The sequence below is a fragment of the Sminthopsis crassicaudata genome, chromosome 2 (assembly GCF_048593235.1).
Source record: "Sminthopsis crassicaudata isolate SCR6 chromosome 2, ASM4859323v1, whole genome shotgun sequence".
NCBI classification, from domain to species: Eukaryota; Metazoa; Chordata; class Mammalia; order Dasyuromorphia; family Dasyuridae; genus Sminthopsis; species Sminthopsis crassicaudata.
The window spans coordinates 536637708-536658258 of NC_133618.1; the positions used below are offsets into that span (position 1 = coordinate 536637708).

The following is a 20551-nucleotide window of genomic DNA, read 5'->3' on the forward strand; positions in this document are numbered from 1 at the left end:
TACTCCCCAACATGTACTCTTTGATCCAATGACACTAGTCTCCTGTTCCACAAATCAGATGCCTCTGGGTATTTTTTTCTGGTTGAGTTGCATGCCTATAATGTTCTTTCTTCTCTTCATCTCCACAGTCCCAACTAAAATGTCATCTTCTACAAGAAGCTTTTCTCAAGTTTAATTCTAGTGCCTTCCCTCTGCTAATTCCCCTCTCTCATTTATCCTGCATATTGTTTGTTTGTAGTTATCTATTTGTTGTTTTTCCTATTTGACTGTAAGGTTCTTGAGAGCAGGGAATGTCTTTTTGCCCTTTTTTTGTATCCCAACATGCTTAGCACAATGCCTGGTACATAGCAGATGGTTAATAAATACTATTGACTGACTGACTTTAGCAGACTTCTTAATGGAACAGCTGATGATTGGCTCACAAGTACTGCATTCTTTATTCAGGACTGCTTAACCAAGGCATCTTTTTTTTTTTTTTTTTTCTTTAACAGGGAAAGAGTTAATGCCTGGGCTGAGAATGAGGGGAAAAGCAAATAAACAAAGAAAATCTATGTTGGGCACATGTTGGATTTCCATATCCACCAACTATGTTGATTTGTTAGATTTGGTTCCAATGGAAAAAATTTAACTCCTTGTGAGTATCTTGAAGGCAACAGACCCAGCTCCTGGTCCTGAAACTATAATTAATTAGTTGTGACATATACTTTAACATATTTAACATGTATTGGTCTACCTGCCATATGGGGGAGGAGATGGGGGAAAGGAGGGGAAAAATTGAAACAAAAGGATTTGCAATTGTCAATGCTGAAAAATTACCCATGCATAAATAAAAAGCTATAATAAAAAATGGGGATAAATAACACTTGTCCTGCCTACTTCACAAAGGAATTACCTGAGAAAATTTATATGGTGGGCTTTTTACGTTTTAATGTGATATTATAGATATAATAAAATATTTCCCCCCACTCCTCATCAATTCTAAGAAGGTCTGCTCCAGGAGGGGACATGTTCACCTTGTAGTCATAGCCAGCACTGAACAGGATGTTGTTGGTGGTAGGATGCCACTCCACAAGCCCCACCCTCCGGCTGTGTCCATAAAGTTCTAGGATCGCCTCAGTCATGTTCCTCCTTAAACCACCCTCAGGAATCTCCCATATTCGTACCTGGAGAGAGATAATGAAGGAAAGAAGCAAACAAGCATTTATTAAACACCTCCAATATTCCAAGCACTTTACAAACAATTGCATTTGATCCTACTATTATTATCTCATTTTACAGTTGAGGCAATTGAGATAGATAGAGGTAAAATCTCAGAGCAGTTGCCATGGCTAGCAAGTGCCTAAAACTGAATTTGAATTCAGGTCTTCCTGACTCCAGCCCATCTACTATGCCTGTTAGTCACCTATTTTGAGGGAGACAAGGACCTACTATTGTCAGTGGTGAGTGAGCATTGGTCTGATCTGCTACTTATTCCTGGAAAGAGAAAAGCACTAGAAACAGTGGTAGCTATTGCTGCTGAAGCAATGACTCTGGAATCAGAAAAATGGGTTGAAATCTTTCTTCTGTGGCTTATGATTTGCAAATCACTTATGACAAGTCGCCTTTGTCCTCACTTTCCTCATCTGTAAAAGTGTGGTAGATAGTTTCTATGATCCCTTTCAGATCTAGATCTATGATTCTATCAATATCACCCCTTGTCCCATTTTCCTCTCCCTTTGCACTAAAACCCAATAGAGGCTACATTTGGTTTTTCAAAAATATTCTCCTCCTCTGTGAAGCCAGCCTAATACCACTGGGCTGACAGCCCAACATGTGCAGAATTTTGCCCAGAATTCTTTATTTGGTGGAAGACAATGTGGGAAGGGATGAGGAATGTATATGTGGATGGGGAGAGATTGCAGAAAATGAAGAACTGATTCCAGGCTCTAATTAATCTGGTTTATATGTTTACTAGCTGGGGAGCCTTGTTCCATAATGTTCCCCCCCAAAAGTTCATTTTATTTGGGCTTTTACCTGCATGTCAACAAGATTGTTGTCAATTGCTAAACATGGAGGGATACAAAGGTTAAAAAAAAAAGTTCCTGCCCTCAAAGAGCCTATATTCCAATAAAAGAGACAATATGTAAATAATTAATTAAATACAAGATACAAACAGAGCAGACAAAGGGGAAGTGTTGGTCAAAAGGGATCAGAGGATTTGAAGCTGAAATAACCTCAGAGATTATCTTGTTGAATCTCATTTTATAAATAAGGGAACTGGGGTCCAGAGCATCCCACATCACTCTTCCAAGGTCACTCAATTAAATATAAATACAAAATACACTGTGTTCCTCCCCCTGCTCTCACTTTTCTGTTTCCTGTCCCCCATGTGTTCTTGAACTATACTGGCCAGTGGGCAAATTCTCATTACTAAAAAAATTGCTGCACATAGAAGTCTGCTGACTTACTCACTTAGATCAAAAGAGAACTGCCTCTAAATATCAAAAAGCCAGGATTCTAACTTACTTCTTCTTATCCCTCTTTCCACCATATTGTGGCATAGTTGCCCTGCCTCCTTTGTACAGGTGTATAGATCAAATGAAATTATGTGTATGAGTTTTGTTTTGCAAAGGTAAGCAGTGAGGATGATAGTGTAAGTGGGGGTAGAGACATAAATATATGTGAATAAAATTTAGGAACAATAAGAATTTCACAGGCTTTCCATGCAAATCTCTTTCAACTATTTTCTTCTTTAGTGAACATTCACTATACACACTCACATACAATATGCTATGTAACCTTGGAGAAGCCACTTAGTCTCTATGTACCTCAAATAACTTTCTGTGAATCTCTATTGCCACTGGACTCAAATAGTTTTGAAGGGGAGAGTGAGACTTCCTTCACTTAAATCTCATTCACTTACAGGTCATGACATCACCTTCCTGATGTTACAGTTTTCTTTGAGAATGAAGGATGATGTGGCCAATTCCAGTTGGACAATGCCTGCTCCTCCCTCTCTCCCTCCCTCCCTCCCTTCTTCCTTCCTTCCTTCCTTCCTTCCTTCCTTCCTTCCTTCCTTCCTTCCTTCCTTCCTTCCTTCCTTCCTTCCTTCCTTCCTTCCTTCCTACCTTCCTACCTTCCTTCCTTCCTTCCTTCCTTCCTTCCTTCCTTCCTTCCTTCCTTCCTTCCTTCCTTCCTTCCTTCCTTCCTTCCTTCCTTCCTTCCTTCCTTCCTTCCTTCCTTCCTTCTTTTGGATTTGGAAGGGGTGTTGTCAAAAATCTTTAATTACACAACTACAGAAGACTATAAAGTCACCCTTGGAGTGCAAAAGCAGTCTTTTACTCCCTATCTGAAAGCACAAGTACCTCCCTGTTTCCCCACTGATGGAGTACCAAAGATACTATCTAGAGTACCTATTCCCTCCATGTGAGTATGAACCTTCACCTTTGATTACACCATTACATCTTCCCTCAGTATTCATTTTATTTGGACATAGTTCAGTCCTTCCCCTGATTCCTTATGTTTCTTCTTTTTTGTTTTTGTTTTTTGGTATGTTGATTGTTTCTTTTCTGGGATGGGGGTGGTGGTGGAGAGGAGGGATATAGAGGGAAATTTACATGACATAAAAATACTACATAGGATACAGACTCTCTAGAATCTATCCCCCCCCCTCCATATCTCCACCCCAATTACATCATTACTTTTCCCCATCTTAGTGTAAGTCTTCAGTTATATCAGTAAGTCTCCACCTCTTTTTTGCAAGTCTGAGTCTCCACTCCTGATTACATTCTCTTTCCATTAGTTTTGTTTCCTTCATTTCTCAGGTTTCAATTTCATTTTTCTGATTTAAGTCCAGTCCAATCCTCACTTGGTCATTGTTTATGCTGTTTTGGCTCTGAGCAATTAGCAATTGTTTGTATTCTTGGCCAGAAAACCTGAGGGTCTAATCCTTCCAAACTGATTTTTGGTCTTTCTTTCTTTCTTTCTTTCTTTCTTTCTTTCTTTCTTTCTTTCTTTCTTTCTTTCTTTCTTTCTTTCTTTCTTTCTTTCTTTCTTTCTTTCTTTCTTTCTTTCTTTCTTTCTTTCTTTCTTTCTTTCTTTCTTTCTTTCTTTCTTTCTTTCTTTCTTTCTTTCTTTCTTTCTTTCTTTCTTTCTTTCTTTCTTTCTTTCTTTCTTTCTTTCTTTCTTTCTTTCTTTCTTTTTTTATTAGGTAAAAAAAAAAAAAACATTCTTTGCTTCATTTCTTATCTACTCTTAATCACTGAAAGAGCATTGCCTCAAACAAACTGAGACCTGTCAAATACCTTAGCTTAAAAAGGCCAAGGTCATCTCCAGATGGCCCTGAAGGAGAAAGTGAGTCTGGTGATTTTTCACAGCCCTCCCTCACTTAAGTTGTGACATTATCTTCCTTATGTCATGGTCTTCCGGGAATGAAGGACAAATAATGAAAGAACAACAAATTAGCAACTTTGTAAAACCTACTTACTAAAGTCATCTATAGATAGGTTGAGTCTAGCTTGGTGGAAGGAGTTTCCATACCTAGAACTCCCTGTGGCTGACAAAAGCACAGATCCTTCAGGCATCACAGCCAGAATACAACCTCAATTAACCAGATTGAAACCCTCAATTTAATAGAAATATTTGCATTCACTGGATTTAAAAATCATCTATTAGTAGCTTTATTTTTATGTCATGTAAATTTCCCTCTGTATCCCTCTTCTCCACCACCACCCCCATCCCAGAAAAGAAACAATCAACATACCAAAATCAAAAACAAAAAACAAAACCTCATAATATATACAACATACATACCTATGACAAGGGGAACCCTGAAACTCTCTAAAACTCATTGAAGGAAAGATTCTCCTTGAACCCTGCCTCTGTGAGACCCACCCCAGGGAACCAAGATAAAGTGGTTTATCTTTGTGGGACTAGTTGAAGTAACCTCATTTAGCTGTAGATCCAGCTTTCTATTAACCCCTATTGCTGGCTCAAAACCATTCCCAGTAAGTGGTCGCATTTAGGTCTGGGGGCAGTGTCAGCATTGAGGGAATCTTCTGTCTCAGATTTCTTATAAAAACATCAACTTGAGGCTCAGTCCTTGCAGAGGACCTAATATGACATGCCAAGGAAACTCTCTCTTCCTGGCATAGCAGCAACTTCTGCCCACTGAAATGATATTCTCTTTCAACGTTATCTTCTCTTCACTCTCTCATCTAAGATTTTATACTTCTCTGCCAGGACCTTGCCAGTAAGGAATTCAGTCTTTCTATTAATGCATAGCAACAGCTGACTTCCCAATGCCTATTATAAACTTTTTTATCAGTCTAGCTTTTTGGGTTCATAAATTCCTTTACAAAGGATCTCTGCACTGCCAAAAAGGTTCCCACAATTCCCTACCTTGTGCCAAATCCTAAAGGGGTTTGGGGGAGCCAAACCTCTTCATTTGATTCCCTGAACCCTGAATTTGCCACCAACCTTATCATCTAACTCCCTGATCACCAGGAACCCTAATCTCATCACTTATGGATGTTTCCTCCCTACCCACTTCTGTAAAGAAGTTGAAGGATATCATCTTCTCAAATCTCTTCTTGGGGCCATTTATTTCTTTTTTTCTTTTTGGTAATTTTGAAACATTCATTTTCAGTATTTTGTGGTGGTTTTTCTTTCTATTGTATTAACTGTATATAGAGGAGTGGGGGGCTTTTTTGTCTGTTTACTTCATTTTTGCTTTAGTTCATATACATTTTCCCACATATTTCAGAATCCACCATGTTTGTTATTTCTTATAGCACAGTAATATTCCATTATATTCATGTACCACAATATCTTTAGCTATTCCCTAAATAATGGATATTTTGTTTCCATGTCTTTGCGACCATAAAACACATACCTATCTATAGATTTTTATAGATGAGTCAAAAGCCATTTTATTTGCATAATTCCAGATTACATTACAAAATGGTTGTAGTGGTTCACAGCTCTAGCAATAAGCATAATATGCCTGTCTTTCCACAATCCCTCCAATAATGACCCTTGTCTTTTGTCTTCTTTGCCAATTTAGTGGCATGAGGTAAAACCTCAGGATAGTTTTGATTCACATTTTCATTTTTATTAATTTACTTTGTGTTGCTATTAATTATCCTTAATACATTGTTTCTTAATAATAATTATTAACATTTCCTTTTGCTACTTTATCTTATTCTTCCTTTGAAAATTATTTGCTTATATCTTTTGACCACTTAAAACTATTCAGGAATGGTTCTTGGTTTTATGTATTTCCTTTGGCCATATATTTTGGATAACATCCCCTTATCCAATAAATTTGATAAAAATAATTCCCTTCTGGCTTAAACTGCTTCTTTTCATATCCTAGAGACATTAATTGTGCTTGTGCAAAAGTGTTTCAATTTCATGTAATCAAAATCTATTTTATTATTTGGCTTTCTTTATCCCTTGTTAGCATAAGAATTCATCTCTACTCATAACTGTGAAATACACATAATCCCACTTCTCTTCTAATTTTTTGTGTATAATATTTGATATTTCAAGAACCCAATTTGAGACCCTAAATTAATCAGAAATATTAGCATCCTTCTACTTGTAAAAACATATTTTAATTGTAAGCTTAAACACCAACAAACAGGAATGTTTTGAAATATAAATTTAAAAAAAGACAAACCAGAAAAGACGATTTATATATGAAATTATAATAGAACTCCTCTATATATCCATAGACCATTCTGAACTTCCTTCTGTTCTCCTTTGCATATGTTTAAATATTTCCTTGATTTTCTTTTATTTCTGGGGCAAGTCTCTATCATTGTCTTTTAATTCTTCCCTCCAACAAAACACTCCATCCCCCCCCCCCTTTTCTTAATCTATCCCTCACATTATTTCCACATTCCTCTGCTGTTGAGAGATGGGGGGAAGGAGGATAGGGGAAAAATGCAATTCAATTAAGTGATTTTTGTGATTTCTCTTTTTTTCCAAGCTTGTTTTAAGGGGAGAGGGGGGAAAAGGAGGAGATCAAGATGAGCAGAATCAAATGTGAGCAAGACCAGAATCTAGAAACTTCTTTTTCTCATGCCCTTCCAAGTAAAATTTTCAGTGAGGCTTTTAAATATGTCAGTGCTGATGGGGAATTCTGAACAGAATAAGCTCTACTTTGAGCACAGAAAATAATAATCTTGAGAGTCTCTGCTTACTAAAGGGAAACTGTTATCAAAAGAAAAACAAGGCATGATCAGCCTTTCCTGGACAATTTTTTAAAAAGAAATAAGAACTATCTAAATAACCCCCACCAAAGCTACTCTGAATTCTAAAAAGGCAAACCAAATTATAGTAAATTAAAGGCATTTTTAATGGTAGGCCAGTATTTTCACTGGTGTACAAAATTGCCAATGGAGAAACTCCCTCTAAAAATGCTGATTGATAACACTTCCACAACTTATAGTCTCAGAGTTGCTTGCCATGCTCATGGTAGGTGTGTTGGCCAGTATCCCACAACCAGCGGGTGTTAAGCCACCGAAGCCTGGTCTCTATTACACTATTCTGCCTCTCTAATTTAAAACTTACCTAAACCACATAGTTAACACAAAGCTCTTTAGCCTTCAATAAAAGGCATGATACAATGGAACTGTTTGGCTTTTTATTTTTTTAAATTGTACTCTAAACTTGAGTACTGTACACTGGGGCTTTTGTTCAAATGAACATGTACCAAATTTTTGAGTTCATTTTATAAAATCGAGTATAATTTTACCATTTTAAATGTAATTATTTAAAGTTATTCTATTATTTCCAAGTAGTTTATGGTAGTTATTTTGGCTTCTCTAACACTGTTGGACATATCTATGATTTATGTTGTTCTGAGTCCTTGGCCAGGAACACAACTCCCACAAGAATAACATTTTCTCTATGGTAAAATAGGCACTCCTATATGATGCAGTTTCCAGGAACATGAAAGTGGGTACGTGAAGATTAAAAAACTGCTTCTAACCATGGAGGTCACCATTTTCGATGACTTAATACATAAATCCTTGGGGAACAAAAAGAGAATGAGTGATTTGTCTTTAGTTACATAGCTTTGGGAAATGTCAGAGACAGGATTTGAATCCAGGTCTCACTGATATGAAATCCAGCAATTCTTTACTGCTCTATTATGCTTCTTTCCTAAAACACACATTTCTTAAAACACAGAGGGGACTGAATAAATTCCTAGGAGGTCAGAGGAGGAGATCAGTATGGGTTGGAAGAGCTTCATGGTGGGATAAAAAGTGGGCAGAGATGGGATTGGCAAGCCAATGAATGGGGATTTTAAAAAGAAGAGCAATAAGGCATGAGGTCAGAAAGCTGCCATTTGTATTCATGGGACAGTGAGGAGCCCAGGTTGGATAGAGTGAAGTGTCTACTGGGGGGAAATAATATGAGATAGCACTGAATATGTCAGGTGGGGCCAGAATGAATTGGGCTTTGGGTAACAAACAGGGTGATAAAGAGACTTCAGTGAGGAGCTACTGAAAGTTTCTGAGCTGGGGAATGACGTACTGTCAGAAACAATCTTAGCTCATTGTGCTTTTCTCATTATCTTCCATTCTACACTAATGTTATTGTCAATGCATTGTATTAAATTGCATATTTGGCGGTCACTCTGCCCTTGCTGGATTGCAAACTCCTGTCTTGCTTCTCTGTATATTTCCTCAAGTGTTCTTCACTCACTGTGAACATTTAATAAATGCTTGTTGAATGAATAATAAAAATTGGATTTTTGCCAATGTTTTCATATTGTTTTTTCAATTCATGATTGGAATGTGTGTAATAAATGCAAAGCTTGTCCCATTCTGATTGCTCAAATGGAAGAACTACTTGTTTCTGAAGAATTAGGGGGATGGGCCTATGATGATTCTGTCTGCTTGATTAGATTGTAAGAAGATCCTTGAAGACAAGATTATATCTTATTCTTTTCTATGTCTCCTGCACAATGCCCTGTAAATATGTCTTTCAGAATTCTTGAAATCATTCAAGTAAAATTGATAAAGTTGGTCTGGGATAGTGTAAATAAGGTTGGTTTGAAAGAGAAAGACGGAAACAGGAACAGGTAGATTTAACCTAGAGGTTAAACACAATGTGCAAGATAATTGAACTTGGTCCAGGAGGCCAATTTAATCACCATAGTACTAGGTTAAAGGCAATCCTTAAATCCTTATTCTGAAGAAGTATTTGGGCAGCCTATGAAATTGGTATAAGAGTCAGAGTTAATAAATGGTTGAACAAAATCTTCACAGGAAGCTTTTGCCAGTCCTCTTAGATATTAGTGTTTTCTTCTCTAAGGTTACCTTTCATCTACTCTATGACTTGCATATTAACTATTTGTAAGGACAGCTAGGTGTTATAGTGGCTAGAGTACCAACCCTGGAGTCAGGAGGACCTGAGTTCAAATCTGGTCTTGGACACTTAACACTTCCTAGCTGTGTGACCCTGGACAAGTCACTTAACCCCAATTGCCTCAACAAAAACCAAAACCAACTAAACAAAAAATACTATTTATATACATTAGAGTATAAGCTCTTTTAGGGCAGGAACTGGTTTTGTTTTTCCTTTGTATTACCAGTGCTTAGCACAGTGTTTGACATTTTACAAATTTAACACATGCTTGTTGGTTGATTGAAACATAGCAGAATTCCCTAGAATCTATTAGAAGGGCAAATGGTAAGAATATGCGTAGGGCATATTCAAAGAGCTTTAATCAATTAAAATCGATTTTAAAAATTGGTTAAGTACGTTCTAGGTACTTTATGTTTAGTATGGAAAGGCAAAAACAATCCTTGCCCTCAAGGAACTCATAAGACAACATGTAAATTATTATGTTAATGATACATATGGAACAGGTGAGAGGTTAACTCAAGCTTTTTCTGCTATCTAATCAGAAGGGCTCAAACCTCCCTGCTCATCCCTGCCCTATCTGGCCAACCCCTCTGGATGTAAATGACTTTAACTGGTGCCTGGCTAGGATCTGTCACTCTAATTACCAACTGATAGGGACAATTCCTTGTTCTATTCTTGTACTAGTACCTAGCACAAGAGTCTCCTGATTTTTGCTATTGTCCCATGAGGACATGCTCAGGTTACTGTCTCAGGAATCCTAACAAGCTCCCACCAATCACTGTTCTCTTACATCAAGGATAGATGGACATTGTTCAACAATATACTATTTGAATGCAACCTACTTTTCCACCCCCACCCCTACCCCCAGCTGGTAATTGACATTTCAGCCCAGTTGGCATATTCTCTGTCCCCTATTTTTCTCCTGATTTCTTTGGATTCTGAATCTTGGCTCCTCACCTTGAACCCTTGGGCCTGGAATCTCCTCCCTCCACCTCACACATCTCTGCCAAGTGAGATCCAATCTTTCCTTATAGATCTTACTCACAGTTTCCCAGGTTCTTTGACTTCCCACCTCAAATTTCTCTTAACATTTGATCTGAATCCTCTGCACTTGTCAAATTCTATTTTGTATTAGAATTATACATGAACTTGTCTTATAATTCCTTCCTTTCCTTTCCCAAACCTATGATTTTATCAGTGTTAGGAATCCCAGGTAGAGAAGGTGCCATTACCACAAGAGCTACATGAATAATAACAGTAATAATACCAATAACTAAAATTTATATTGTTTACAAAGTGGTATATGTATATGTGTGTGTGTGTGTGTGTACATCATACTTCATTGAAACTGGCAACAACCTCACAGGTTGACATTATTATTATTCCCACTTTTCAGGTGAGGAACTGAATCTCAGAGGTGAAGGGATTTGCTGTAGTGAAAGTCCAAGGGAGTATTTGAACTTGTGTCCTTCACTCAAAATCTATTATTCTATTTAGTAAGAAATTTACTAAAAGCAGGTCAGTCACATTTTGGCAACCAGTAAAGTTGCCTGGGGAAACTGAAAAATTATGTAAATTGCCCAGGATCATAGGACCAGTATGTAGGAGAGGCAGGACTAGAATTTACATCTTCCTGATTCCTTTGACCAAGATGAGCTTTCTATCCATTGTACAATAGTGCCTCTCTTGCCCTCATTTTTCCTATTAAATTTTAAACTTCTTGAGAGTAGGTTCTTGCTAATTGAGAAGATGAAAAGTATAGATACAAGGTTCTTGTATTTTATGATTTAAAAAATTAGCTAGCTTCTTATAAGGTAAAAATCTCTTGATTCTTACTGAACAAAAATGTGAAGGAAGGTAGCATAGCCTTATCAGATTTTAAACATATATTACAAAGAGGTAATCCTTAAAATAATCTGATATTAGCTAAAAAATAGAATGATTATCACTAGAATAGATTAGGTACACAATACACAGTACTAAATGATAATAGTAATTTAGTGTTTGATAAATGCAAAGATTCAAGCTTTGGGGGAAAGAATTCACTATTTGACAAAAATTGCTAGGAAAACTAGAAAGCTATCTAGCAGAAATTAACCATAGATCAACATCTCACATTGAATTCCAAGATAAGGGTCAAAATGAGCACATGATATAAAGGGTAATATCATAAGCAAATTAGGTGAGCATGTAAATTTTACCTGTCAGATTTAAGGATAAGGGAAGAGTGACTAAACAAAAGATAGAGAGGTGGTTCACAGGAAGTATAATGGATAATTTTGATTACATTAAATTTAAAAGCTTTTGTATAAATAAAACTAAGACAGCCAAAATTAGAAGGAAAGCAGGAAATTGGGGAAAACAATTTTACAGTAAGTTTCTCTGATAAAGTCTTCATTTCTCCTACATATATATTTGGAACTAAGTCAAATCTATTTTTTTTTTTTAATAAGAGAGAGCTATTCCCCAGATGATAATGGTCAAAGGATATGAATAGGAAGTTTTCAGATGAAATAAATGCTATCAATAGCCATATAAAATGCTTTAAAACACTAATAATTAGAGAAATTCAAAATTGAAACCACACTCAGGTACTAGTCTTATATCTATCAATTAGCTATTAAGACACAAAAAGAAAAATGTCAAGTACTGGAGGGAATGGTGGAAAAACTGGGACACTAATGCCCCTTTAGTAAAGTTGTGAACTGGTCCTACCATTCTGAAGAACAATTTGGAACTACGGGCTAAAGGCTATAAAACCGTGAATACCTTTTGACCTAGCAATGCCACTACTAGGTATATATCCCAAAGAGATCAAAGAAAAGGGAAAAAAAGACCTATATATAAAAAAACATATATAGCAGCTCATTTTGTGTGTGTGTGTGTGTGTGTGTGTGTGTGTGTGTGTGTGTGTGTGGTGGCAAAGAATTAGAAGTTGAGGAGAATACCCATTAATTGGTGAATCGCTGAACACATTATAGTTTATGATTGTAATAGAATACTATTGTGCTATAAGTAATGATGAAAGGGTGGGGAAATTTAGGAAAAAAAAAACTTGAGAAGATGTATATGAACTGATACAAAGTGAAGTGAACAGAACCAGGAAAACATTGTATACAGTAACAATATTGTAATGATGATTAACTCTAAAAGATGTAACTACTTTTATCAAGACAATGATTCAAGATAATTTCAAAGGACTTATGATGAAAAAAGCTATCTATCCATAGGGAGAACCAATGAACTCTAAGTGCAAATTGAAGCATACTTTTCCTACTTTCTTTATTTTTCTTGCTTAAAAAAAACTGGTAACATGGTTAATATTGAAATGTTTTATATGATTTTACATATATAATGGATAGTATATTGTTTGCCTTTTCAATGGATGGGGAAGGGGCTGGAAGAAGGGCATTTGAAACTCAAAAAAGTTAAAAGAAGGTGAAATGAAAAGGAAGGAAGGAAGGAAGGAAGGAAGGAAGGAAGGAAGGAAGGAAGGAAGGAAGGAAGGAAGGAAGGAAGGAAGGAAGGAAGGAAGGAAGGAAGGAAGGAAGGAAGGAAGGAAGGAAGGAAGGAAGGAAGGAAGGTAAGGAGGGAGAAAGGAAAGAAAGTTTCTAAAGAACCAGCTTCCCATGAGTTAAAGAAAATCACTCTTTCCAGAGTTCTCCAAGAGCAGAATTTGAATCAAACTAAATGCCTTCAGCCTTTTAGCCCCTCTCCTCTCTATCTTGAACACTTCCCTTCCTCCCCTGAGAAAACCATTCCTATTCTCTGAAATTTTCAGATCCCAAATGAGCTAGCTAAAAAAATCTCAAAGAAGAATATATTTATGACTGTGAGGAAATCACAAATTTTGATGAGATTACTTCTTAGATTACCTCCAGTTTTCTTGGTATATTTCTTCTATGTTCATAGTTGTCTGTCAGTTAGCTTTCCCATGAGAATGTTAGCTCTTTGGAGGCTCCTTGTCTTTGTATAGTCATTACCTAGTACAGTGCTTGGTTCTTAGAAAGCCTCTACTAAGTACTGGCTGACTTGACAAGTTAACTTGAATCTAAATTTTCTCCTTTATATAATAGGGATTATAGCAATACCTATAAAGGTTGTTCCAAGGATTAAATGACATATTATATTTAAAGTGTTTTTACAAATTCAAATATGTATTTATATATAAAACTGAAGATAGATCCATTCCCTTTAAAGGTGGGAGGCATCTGATCTAGCCTTCACCTTACAAATAAAAATATTAGCTGTTGTTATTATTATTAATTATAATTAATTATAACCTGATGGCCCTCTATTTAATCCCCACAAGATATTAGAAATCACCCTTTTTGGAAGGCAAGACAATGGTTTTTCTCAACAGCTTTATCCTTCTGCCTTTTTGCTTCCCTCATTCTTTATATCATGAGAGACAGGAATGGACACACAGGAAGGAGCTGGTCAAACCTTTTTCCTATAACGAAGCAAGTATTCTCAACTAAACCATCCTTTTATTTCAGTCCTCATCAAAAGACAAAATGGATTTTCAGTTGAAACATAGAGATCCTTATGGCTCCCAGAATCCAATTAAAGAGGCTGATGGAACTCAGAGAAATAAGTGGATTTAAATGGCCCTGGGTTTAGGAGTAGAGAATTCAACATTTTCAAAAATCAGGCTAGGGAAGGCATTTTTCCCTACTGGTTCTTTCTTGGGTTGTGGGAAGTAGCAGGATATGATACTTATGGTCTGGCCTGCTGACTCTGAAGATAGAGGTGGGGCATAGCTTAAATCCTCTCCCTGAATTTCCTGTGTACTTATGACAATGTATAAATAGCCCTCAATAGCTTAAGCATCTGGACAGAATCAGGGTTAAGGGAAGAAGCAGGGTGAGGGACAGAAGCAATTCCTAAGGTCAGTGGAGCTGAAGAAGAAGAAGTTTCCTCTTTTTTAAACTCTGATTTAGAAGAACCTTAGTGGAGGCAATTCTTTCCTATAAGCAGATACTTTCGGTATCCTTCATTTGGTTCTAAGGATAATAGTAATAATAATAATAATAATAATAATAATAATAATAATAATAATAGTGACTAGTATTTATATAGTAGTTTAAAGCTTGCAAACTGTTTCACATAACCAAAAGAGAATCTCTTTCCCACTGCCCACCCATCCTGAGACTCAGGATTCAAACCATGCAAGGTACTGTGGGAAAAGAACATAGGATCAAGAGTCAGATTCTAACTCTGAGTATGCCACTGACCTCCCCTATTTCCTGGGGTTACTGGCTTAATTCCCTTGGCCCCAAGCTGTCAGATGAGGATAATGATACCAGCTATAGCCATCATACAAGGTCATAACTTGGGTCTGTGACTTCAGAAAAGTCACTTAATCTCCCTGGACCTCATTAGTAAAATGGAGATAGCCACACCTTTCTTGCCCCCATCCCAAAGTGTTGTAACTTTCTGTGTGACCTTGTATAAATGATTCCCCCTCTTTAGATCTTACCCTGAAAAATAAAGAGATTCATGATGATCAGAAGTTCTTAACCTCTTTTTGGTCTCCATTAAAGTCCCACTTTGGCAGCCTGGTGAATGCTATAGACAAGCCCCTTTTGACAATGTTCTAGAATGCATGTAATAAAATATGCAGAATTCCAAAGGAAATTAATGAAATTAAAATAAAGAAGTAATATTTTTTCCCATTCAAGTTCTAGAACCCCACATTAAGGACTCTGGAATAGAGAATGCCTCAGTTCCCTTCCAGCTCAATAATCCTATGATTTAAAGATCCCATATATGAAGCAAAGGAAGCCTGGGGTTTTCCTTTGCAGACAATGAGAAAGCAGCCTACCCCCTAGTTCTCTGGGCAGCAGCTTTTTTTTGAGGGCTGGGCTCCCTTTCCTGCTAAAAGGGTGGGGAGGGGAAGATGCTAAACAGCCCAGTGAGCAGTGGGTTAGTGAAAAAAGGATGTCAGAGAAAGAAGCAGGATGATGGGATGGAGAAGGGATAGTCTTCCTTCCCTTCCAGTCCTCTTCCTCCCCCCACACTCCAGGGACCTTTCTCTCTCTCTTTCTCCTTGAAATGTCAAAAAAAAAAAAAAAAAAGCCCAAACCCCTCCAATCTCTGCAGCCAGCCTGGGTCCCAGAGAGCAGGGAGTTAGAACAGGCCAGCTTGGAAACAAGATAGTGCTATTCCCAGCTGCATTCTCTATCTGCAGCAGAAGCTATAAAAAGAACTCCACTTCAACAATAGGTGACATCACCCAGTTGCAGAGAGAACTGGATTCTGCCAGATGCCTGGGAGAGATTTACAGCCCCCACCCCTCCCACGGGATAGGAGTGCCTTGGGAATCAGCTCCTGCACATTTTTTCTGGACTCCAGAGGGATGGAGAGTAGATTTTAAGAAGAACTTTTAACAGTCAGGGATGGAAGTGCCAGTGGGGTGGGAGAAGTGGGAGATCCTTCAGTACTGCAAAGCTGCTGTGACATGCTTTCCTGCTTCCTTTTAATGCCAAAGGAAAAAAGAACTAGCCCTTGTGATTTACCCTGATACCATCCCTCTCAGATTTCCAAACAAATGGTCAGGATTATACTCATCAAATCACAAGAATACAAGATCCCTTGAAAGGAGCTCAGAGACTCTCTCATTACAGATGAAGAAACTGAGGCTGAGTGACTCAATCTATTCAATTTAAATCTCCTACGTGCAGGGCACTGTGCCAATTTGAGGATACAAAGATGAAATCAAACACAACCCCTGCCCTATTAGAGGAAGAAAGGCAGGCAGGCAAATAAGTAACTACAATGCAAATTATACACTAAGTACAAAGGAGAGGTCCATATAAAGCATCCTGGGAGTTTCAGAGATTACTTCCAGATTTAAGGGTGGAAAGGGGATCAAAAAAGTCTCTAGGGGGAGGTGGCACTTGAAGTGAGCTGAAGTACAGAAAGAATGGAACCCAAGGATCATATTAAACTTGGAAGTATGAGCAAGAATATAAAGGAAGAGAGGGAAGTATGAGAAAGAGGGAGGATTTGGTGGTATCTGATGGGCCCATCAAAACACATCTGGCCTTATAAGCAATATCTGAAAAATAATCGGCATTTATATAAAATAGGTGATAGATCACAGAAATTCTCAGGGAAATCTGGGTGCAAATCATACCTTAGCCACCTCCTAGAAGACAATGGGCAAGTCACTAGACTTCAGTTCCTCCTCTGTCAAATCAAGAAACTATGTCATATGGCCTGAGTCATGTCAATCTATGATTCTTTTTTGTGGGTACCTAAGTTTACAATGGGCTTCACATAAATTACTTTTTAGAGCCTTACAACTACCCTGTGAGGAAGGTACTATTATTATTGTATTGCAAAGTATTATTGCTTATATTTTTAATGTAAAAATTTATATTTAATATATAAATATTTAAAAATTACATCTAAAACAATTTTTAATTTTTTTTTGAAATGTTGAGTTACAAATCTCTCCCTTCTTCACTTCCTCTCTCAGTGAGAAAGAAGGCAAGAAATTAGATATAGACTATACATGTGCAGTCATTAAAACATGTTTCCATATTAGCCATGTTGTAAAAAAACAAAAACAAACAAACAAAAACTCCAGACACTTCTCTATACACAAAAAAAAAATAAAAGTTAAAATAAAATAAAGTTTAAAAATGTATGCTTCAATCTGGATTCAGACTCCATATTAGTTCTTTCTCTGAAGGTGGATAACATTTTTTATTATAAGTTCTTCAAAACTGTCTTGAATCATTATATTTTTGAGAATAGCTAAGTCATTTACAGTTGACCATTGTACGATATCATTGTTTTTTGTTCTTTATTGAGACAATTGGGGTTAAGTGACTTGCCCAGAGTCACACAGCTATGAAGTGTTAATGTCTGAGGTCAGATTTGAACTCGGGTCCTCCTGACTTCAGGGCTGGTGCTCTATCCACTGCTCCACTTAGCTGTCCCTCTACAGCTACTGTGTTACTGTGTACTGTGTACAAGTTCTGGTTCTTCTCACCTCACTTTGCATCAGGTCATGTAAGTTTTTCAGGATTTTCTGAAATCAGCCTGCTCATCATTTCTTACAGCACAATGGTATTCCATCACAATCCTATACTACAGCTTGTTTTGTCATTCCCCAATTGATGGGCATCCTCTCAATGTCCAATTCTCTGCCACTACAAAAAGAGTTTATTACTTGCACTTCAGAGATGAAGAATCTGAAATTCAGGGCTTATGGGTCATTTTGTTTGTTTGTTTTGTTTTGTTTTTTAAGCCAGTGGGAAAAACACTGCATTTGAAGATGTCAACTTGAATTTGAATTCTGAGACGTCTATTGTTCATGTATAAAATGAGAGGTTTAAATAGGTGATCTTAAATAGGTAGTTTGAAGCTCTACTAAGACATGTATGCTGATGATGGATTCATTCCTTCGAAATAAGCTCTAAGAATGCTGGAGCTTAGAAAGGTTAGAAGTTTAAAAGGAAGCTTAGAATTCATTTCTTCAATGAGCTGTTTCTCCCTATCCAAACCTAAGCTCTTTGATGGCAGGGTATAGTATGGATTGAGTACTAGATACAGAAGCAGGAAGTCTTGGATTTGAATCTTGTCTCAGACACATGGACTAATTGGACTCAGTGACCTCAGAAGTCCATTCTAGCTTTGAATAGATGATACTGTGTGTGTCTGTTTGTATCCCAAGCATTTTGCATAGTGCTTGACACATAAGAAGAATGCTTTTGATTCATTCTAGTACATCCCCTCATTTTGCAGATAAGGAAACTAAGGCCCAGAAATTTAAAATGGAAATAGCAGAAGGAATAAACAAAATACAATCATAAAGCCTTAGCAATGGCTTTTCAAAAAGAAGGGAAAGACTGGGAATACTAAAGCTACCCTGTCTTCAGGGAATTGAATGCTCAAAGCCCCTTCTAGGTCAGCAGGGGCCTAGCAGCTGTGCACAGGAGCTTAATTCCTCCCTAGGTCACAGGATGTAATCGCCTTCTCTATGGATCACTGACTACACTGCCCCTCCACCCAATGCCCTCTTCTCTTGCCTGCCTCTCTTTGTTCCTTTGCTCAAGCTGGATATTTCCTTTGTTATGATACCTCCTCTTTTCATCCCACCTATCCATTTCCGATGCCCATCCTTCAAGACTCAGCTCATATCCCTTTTTCTCCATGTAGCCTTCCTCCCTTGACTCCCTACTCTTTACTGGTCTTTTCCTTCTCGGAATCCTATAAGTTTATTTTTTTTTATTTTTTAAAATTAATTTTATAATTATAATTTTTTGATAGTACATATAAATGGGTAATTTTTTTTTACATTGTCCCTTGTGTTCACTTCTTTTCCAAATTTTCCCTTCCCTCCCTTTACACCCTCCCCTAGATTACAGGCAATCCCATACATGTTAAATGTGTTACAGTATATCCTAAATACAATATATGTATGTAAAACCAAATTTCTTGTTGCACGCTAAGAATTAGATGGAATCCTATAATTTTTTTTTAATTTGTACCACACAGTCTTACATGAAAGGCAGCAGGTATGCTCCCTCATATATTAGTTGTTTGGTACAACATCTCTTGAGTTTTTTCATCTGTAAAATGGATATAATAGCATTGTTATTACTTATGTGGCAGGGTTTGGGGAAGTTGAGTGCTTTGTAAAGAGCTACATAAATTAAGTTATGATCATGCTGTCTCATTTAGCAATGGTTCCTGTGTAAATTTTCCTTCCAATTAGATCTCATGTTCCTTTGGAGAGAGGTCCATATACTCTTCTGATACATATGAAGAAATTGCTACTTATCTATTTAACAGTATTTTCTGTTCTATCTTAAAGAGTTGACTTCAAAAGCCCAAACCTATAAAATAGCATATCCCAAACTATGTTCCATGCAACCTTCATGTTCTAGGAGAAAATTTCAATGCCAGCAATATTTTTTCCTTGAAAATATCTGGAAAGAGGAAAGAGATAGAAACAGGGAGAAAAAGAGAAAGATACAAAGAGAGACAGAAACAGAAAGAAAGAGTTAGGGAGGAATATGAGCCAAAGTTCATGGTATTTCTTAAAATTCTTTAGTCAGGAGAGTTCTTGCCACTTTGCATAGAAAAAAGGGGGCTGCTCAGGTAAGAATAAAACAATTCGTTTATCATAGTGTCTCTCAATGTAGAATTATGTGGAAGTATGTGGAAGAAGAGCTCTGAGTAGATTTAACTCAGTCACCTTATATGATAAGACTTAAGGACTAAAACTAAGTGAATGATCAGCTGAACTGAGAGAGTCAGGGGAAGTAAGTTATCACTCATTTGATACATTTTAGATCAGAGAAGAATTTAAAAGAAGGGAAGTAGTTAATAAAAGAATTCTAAAATGAATTCAAAGGTCAGAACTGATTTCAGCGTCTATACCTCCTCATACATGCAGCATGACTAAGGAAAAGTCTAGAAAAAAAAATCATAGATATCAACTGAAAAGAATAAAGAAACCTTTACAGACATTTGTCTCAGGTTAGCTGAGTCTAAGAGGAGCTGAAAAAAGCTTGATAGTTATTGACTGAGAATACCAAGTGCAAATAGCTACAGATTTACTTGCAGGGAAAAGGCTTACTAACCACAGCACCACTAGCAGGGAGATGCAGGACAAAGTTCCACTTCAGCTAAGTCTCACAGAGGAGTCTGAAATGACTGAATGAAAAAACTATAAACTCTTTTCTTCAAGGAGAGGTTTACTAAAGACAGCATCATTTCCCTCCAATGGATGGTGGAGGTGGCTAAAAGAGCTGGTAAATGAATTGCAACCACAGAAATTCTTTGCGGATATTGTTTCAGAGTATTAGGAGACTGGAAAGCTGACAAATAACTGAAATGGAGAGAGAGAGGCACTTTCCAGGGAGCCTGAGAGAGCAATACCTGTTGGGACTAGAGTTGTCAGAGAACATCACAATGACATCAGCAGTTCTGTGTCACTTGCCCCTCCACATGTGTGTCCTGGCCTCATATTCATGTGCATTTCTTTATGTGTGGATGGAAACATGTTCCTTATGAGTGGTTATCCCCTACAAACTCCTATAAAGATTAACTCTGTGCATGGGTTTGTTGGAAAGTAGCTTCATTGGAAGTAACACATTTTTATCATTTTATTTACACTATTATTTAATAAATCACTTAAGCTACTTTAAGTATACAAATATGGGTA

At 37.1% G+C, this 20551-nt stretch overlaps 1 protein-coding gene across 2 annotated transcripts in view; it reads right to left on the reverse strand.

The window, feature by feature from the left end:
* The window catches only part of CORO2B (coronin 2B), a 232616-nt gene that overhangs the window by 24646 nt on the left and 187419 nt on the right, over window positions 1-20551 (reverse strand). For both annotated transcript variants that reach the window (XM_074294705.1, XM_074294706.1), the window contains exon 4: window positions 1014-1163. In XM_074294705.1, coding sequence (XP_074150806.1) covers window positions 1014-1163 — 150 coding nt within the window. The remainder of the gene's footprint in view (window positions 1-1013; window positions 1164-20551) is intronic.